The sequence below is a fragment of the Hyalella azteca genome, unplaced genomic scaffold, assembly GCF_000764305.2.
Source record: "Hyalella azteca isolate HAZT.00-mixed unplaced genomic scaffold, Hazt_2.0.2 contig5850, whole genome shotgun sequence".
Classification (NCBI taxonomy): domain Eukaryota; kingdom Metazoa; phylum Arthropoda; class Malacostraca; order Amphipoda; family Hyalellidae; genus Hyalella; species Hyalella azteca.
In genome coordinates, this window is record NW_025936030.1 from 4,043 (window position 1) to 10,049 (window position 6,007).

The 6,007-nt window shown below is 39.9% G+C and overlaps 1 protein-coding gene across 1 annotated transcript; it reads left to right on the top strand.

Annotated features, from left to right (window-relative positions):
- The first annotated feature begins 1,032 nt into the window (after positions 1 to 1,032).
- On the top strand, positions 1,033 to 5,223 carry LOC125177934. Its single transcript, XM_047880663.1, has 6 exons — positions 1,033 to 1,281; positions 2,286 to 2,430; positions 2,777 to 2,961; positions 3,810 to 3,974; positions 4,642 to 4,732; positions 5,083 to 5,223. The coding sequence occupies exons 1-6, from the start codon at positions 1,180 to 1,182 to the stop codon at positions 5,169 to 5,171; spliced, it is 777 nt and encodes a 258-aa protein (XP_047736619.1). The 5' UTR covers positions 1,033 to 1,179; the 3' UTR covers positions 5,172 to 5,223.
- Positions 5,224 to 6,007: the final 784 nt, after the last annotated feature.

Consider the following 6,007-nt stretch of genomic DNA (forward strand, 5'->3'; position numbering starts at 1 on the left):
CAGTACGTATTAAAAGTGCGACCAAAACGTCAATAAAATGTTCGACTTTCGATGAATTTGCAACATAATAAACGGCCTTGCAAAAAGCCGTATATTTCATGCGATTGCTCATAGAATAGAATAGAAGTGTCGGCGTTGAAGAAATAGGCCCAAGGCCTGTTGCCGCTTCTTGAACTTTTCGGGACTTGATTCACAAGGGATCCGGCCTTTGGAACCCGAACTGACGATTGATTGAGATAGCTGCTGGACTTATTGCCTGTGGTCCGTAAGTTGCTAGGCATTTTAAGACTGAACATATGCTCCTGCATAGCTTCGTCTAGTCTTATTGCCTGGTCCGTAATTTGCTGGGCATTTTAAGACTGAACATATGCTCCTGCATAGCTTCGTCTCGTCTATTCTTGAAGGCATTCACACTCGGAGCGCCAACGATGCTATCAGGGAGGCTGCATGTTCCACATGTCGATGACTCGAAGCGAAAAGAAATGTTGTCTCATGGATGTGTTACAACGCATTTTTTTAGTTTATAGCCGTGGCCCCTGGTGTTGGTTCTTGTTTTAAATTCTAGTAATACTTTCGGGACCTTGTATAAGCCATGAGTATACTTGTATACTTCAATGCGGTCCCCACGCAGACGTCGATAACTGAGGCTTGGGCAAAGTTAGATGAGTTCGAGCGAACTTTATTTATTCATGAGCCTGCATTAGCTCGTATGAAATTAAGCTCCATCTAAATAATCTGCAACTGAAATGCTCTGCAACTAAATGAGCTGTAAATGCATGACATGGTATAATTAGAGGGATGAAAATTCTACCGTATCGTCAACTTCGATATGAAATACCTGTAACGCTAACATCCGTGACTTTGAATATGCTCCCAGTGAGTGCTTTGTTCGATGAGGTGAAAATGATTCATATAGAAAAATTTCAAATGGGATACCATTTGCCTAGAATTGTGGGCGGTCTGACACCTTTAGTTCATTAGGAGCTGCAGGACGAGCAGCAACGACTTCTCTGTCTCGCTACGGCACTTCGCCTTGCGCTCAGCGATCCATTTTTGCGATTTATGAAATTCTTTTGTCAATTCGATGAAAACAGATTATTAGTACCAGATTTATTTTGCACTAAATATAGAATTAGGTTTTGAAAGACATAGACACTTTAAGTTTGTTTTATTTTTAAAATGAAGCTGGACTTCCTAGTGAGAAATGTTAAAGTCATCATTGGACTTAGCGCTTGCCTTCACCATGTGTTGTCAACCATACTTTCGGGAACTTATCAACAGGTACGCATATTTACTGTTTCAAAATCTAACGAAATTTTTACTTCGGACATCACATTTTGGTCGAGCTAGTGAAGAAACTTAAATATCTAGGAAAGCCGATGTTAATAATGACTGCTGTCTTCATTTGGAGACAACCCCACCGGCAATATTTCTATAGACATTGTTAGAGTATATGTGCTTTGCTCTCTCTGAATTAGTTAATTAATCGATAACTGTAACAAAGTAAATAAGGTCTTCACTAATCTAGATTAACATGTTAATTTTACATCTGCGCAGTGGCTGTAATAACTGAAAGTATGTTGGTTCACTCGATTCTGAAATAGTTAACCCTCTCTTAACCTTTAACATTCACAAATGAAGTTGTTAAATTTCGCTCCATCAAACTCGAGAAATATGTTAATTTTACACCTTCGCAGTGACTGCAATAGTTTCAGTTATGTGTGTTCAGTCGTTTCTGGGTGAGGTTTGGGCAGATTATGTCAGGTTAGGTCAGGTTGAGTCTAGTTGTGTCAGGTTGGGTCCGGTAATGTCAGGTTGGGTCAGGTTGAGTCAGATTGAGTCAGGTTGGTTGAGGTTAGTTCAGGTTAGGTCAGGTTGGGTCAGGTTAGGTCAGTTTAGGTCAGGTTAGGTCAGATTAGGTCAGGTTTGGTTAGATTAGGTCAGATTAGGTCAGGTTGGGTCTGGTTATGTTGTGTCATTTGAAGGCAGTTACGCCTAAACTAGATTGACCGAACTTGGATTCAATCTGTCCTTACTCTGGTCTCTGCCCTAAAAACAACCAAATTAACAATTGTATACTCATATCATCACTTACTTATTTTGAAATATCTTGTATCTCAGAAGTACCAACATTAAAATGAGAAGTTTTCATACATTGCATGACATGTTGAAGGTAGTAAAATATTAACAAATTGTTATTAGCTTTTTGAATCGTAAGTAGGAATCAAGGCTTACTTTTACTAATTTTCTTTCTTTGGTCACTCGTTATTCTTTTATTCTGGCAGTTCGCCCTCGCCGACGAGCCCAGGTACCGCACTGTGTGTCAGCCCGTCGTATTTCCCCTGCAGCCTCAACTGAAGATCCAGAACACCATCCTCTGCTACAGCTTCTGCATCCGGAATTCGTCGTGCACCATCTTCTCTGTTGCAGGCCTGTATAACATTGAGCTTATAATTATGTTGCCACATTTTAAATTTGAATTCTTTGCTACAGAGGCTGCAAAAAAATGGGTTCATTTCTAACAATACCATGATATTAATTTACTAAAGTGCCTGACATTTGCAAGAACTTTTTATAGAAAACTGTTGAGATGAGGTAGTTCATGGAAGCTGTATTGCATTTTTGTTATCACATCTATAGCCCTATGATCAAATTCGTTGGTGGTGCCTATTGAAATAAAAGCATACATACACTTTTCGGGGTTTTAGACATTTGGATTTACGAATAAAACATATGAAACACATCCAAGTTAAAAAAAGCGTGCGTCTCGCAACAGGCAACATGTGCTCCTTGTGGTCTTTCCAAACTGACCCGAGTTACGGAGCGGTGACGATGCTAAGGCCCACCGTTGTGGCGTATTGGCCTAAACGCACGGCACCCGTTACGGTCATCGACATCGCTATGGGCAAACCCGTGTCCGTGGGGTCGACATCTGGTGGATTTGGACCTGGAATTATGATGGTGAGACACTATCAAATTACCTCTTAATGCGACACAAAATTTTAATGTATTGGAGTGATTAATATATTTGTTCGGAACACTTTTGTTTGCTTGAATTCGGTTTACATTGATATACGATATGAATCGTAAATCCAATGTTTTACTGGAGCTACTAGAATTGGCATTACAACTATAGGCTTCTTAAATTTTACACCAAATTATAAGTTAGTTGGGTTACGTGGAACAGTTCACAGGCTTCCTTGCAAGTAATGTTTTTTTATTAAGGTGATAATCTCAAAGAGAGGTTTTCACGTATAATAAATGAATTATTTGCTCCATAGTTTGATGTTTTTTCACTGCAAGAACAAATTTCTCAAATTTTTCGTTATTAGCGAAAACGAATTGAGGTATTAAGAAACAATTCAGAATGAAAGGCATTGAAATGAGTGGCACACCAAGTTACATGTAAGATTTATCATGTTGCTTTCTTCAGTAAAGCCTTGCATGGACAAAAAATCAATTAATTGATCGATCCACGGCAATATCATAAAATGTAAGTACAATTTCAGGATTGCGTATGAAGTAAACATTGGCAAATTATTGTTTTCCTCACAGTGTGTGCAGGAAAATTGCAATGGTATGTAGATGTTCTCAATTTCACAATAGCACAAAATCGTGAAAATTACTATCATTTGTTATTCGTTATTAAAGCTGGCGCCAATGAAATTCTGAAATTTCACTTCCAAGTTAGAATATTCTAAAAAATCTTAAAAAGATCATTTCATATGACGTGTAAAGAAATTATTCTAAATGATCACTGGCTAGCAAAAATGAAATTGAATTATAAAGTCTTTCGTGTTTTCATCCAGACTGCAGGAACGACATGCTACCAGACATGGAAGGATTGCTTCTGCAGCGGTGGCAGCGACAACTGGGCAGTGGTGGATCTGCAGGCCGAAGTACCCATCAGGAAAGTCGTCATCACCGGACCAACTCTTGGCCTCGTCTCCTACTTCGAAAACGTCACTCTTCGGGTGAGAATTTTGCTTTTAGGTTAAGTTCAGTGAATTTAAAAATGTGACTGTTAGCTCTTTGATGATCCACATGATCACTTTCATCAGTTGTGCTTGTGTGCCGTACTTTGTGCCCAAAGATCTGGGGCCATGCTTTCAAAACTCGCTAAGTGAACGTAAGTACTTACGCTCTATTTTCTTGTCTGTGATTGGTGGATTTTGCTAGAAAGGCCGCCAATAATTGGCTGATGAATTTACGATCTCTTAACTATTTTTGGAAGTATATAGGCCACAATCTTGCCGCCTTTTCATCAAGACAAAACCTATTCATCACATCTTGTAACTTTCTCTTTTTGACTCTATAACTTCATTTTTTGTAGACATTTTCCATTATGCATCCATTGGTCCTCGGCCTTTTGCCTTTAAGTGCGCCCCACCTAGCTGGGTCGCACAACACGCTGGTGCCGGTATAACAATCAAGAGCCACGTTTTCTTGAAATAACACGCGCATCGGCATATAATATGCGCAATGGTTTCACGATCGCCAGACTGCATTGACGTATCCGTGAATTGATGAGAACCTTTTATCCTTTTATTGGCTATGTTGCGCTATAGATGGTTTCATTCTTTGATAGTGACTGAACAGATTGATGGGATAATTATCGTTTCGTCGAAATGTCGGGTACAGGCTGGCGTCACTGGCCAAACGACTGACCCATTCATCGGTCAAACTTTGAGCACTCCGGCTACCATGAGCTACCCTACGTACACCTTTGCCAGTGAGTGATGCATGCATTTACTCGTGCCTTTCCTCAACCGTATTCTACTTTCGCGCCCCAACTCAGGTAAATAGTGAAGAACACAGTGTAATTTATACACGAGAAGGTTAAACCATGTGTTAATGGGTATTACGATGCCCCAAAGCACCTAAAGTTTTGTTTAGGCAATTGTTAACGATTTCAATCATACGAAGCATGTCTTGACAAGAGTCTCGAACAAAATACGAGTGAGCCGCAGTTACGGCTGAATGAATTTCGTTACACATTATTAAAATATTCACCACTGTAATTGTATGCATACGCTGAATCTTTTGCGGGCAATGAATTAAACTCATGACTCTGTGTTTCAGTTGCCGATGGAAACGTTCGCTACCTTCGACTGCAGAACGAGGTTGCATCATTTGGCATCTGCGCTTGCAAAGTGCAAGCCTTCCTGTGAACCAGCGCAACAACCTTTGTTCTCCGTGGTTCCTCTCTTTGCATGCACCCGAATTTTCAACACGCTTGTTTAATTGGGATTGTAATTATACATACAGTTCTTAGTAACGATTTTGACTAAATAAACGTTGCATGCATTCAAAATGCCAACAGAAATTCTTACATCAGCAGCCGGCTCAGTTGATGCCTTTTTCAGTTGGAATAGAAAAGAAGTGTCGGCACTGAAGAAATAGGCCCATGGCTTGCTGCCGATTCTTGTACTTTTCGTGACTTGATGGCACACAGCACAGCTGATGGCACACAGCACAGCTGATGGTACACAGCACAGCTGATGGCACACAGCACAGCTGATGGCACACAGCACAGCTGATGGTACACAGCACAGTTCTCATTCGAGGCTTGAAAACTTTTATGCACTTTGAAGCGCAACACTTAAATATGAAGCCAGAAAGGCCAGAAAAAAAAATAAGTTAACATTTAAAAATCTGAAGACACCAAATGGTTTTTGGGTTAAAATTTAGCAATATTATGATAAAGCGCCTTTCCTCACTTTGTCTGTATGTATATGCTCTCTACATATTCTACAAGCCATTCATTGGATCCGAGGAACCGCTTTGCTACGTCACGCCGATTTATTCTATGATGGCAATTGGTATTTGCATTGTAATTAACCTGCTGGCTGCAATAGCAACATACCGATTCTTTTTTCAATTTCGAATTGTCTATACGAGGAGGAGCAACTTCTCTACTTTTTCCGTTTTTTAATTGTACTCCCTCTTTCAATGTAATGGATGAATCATAGCCTCTGCACGAAAAAAAAGCTTTTTTCTATCATCT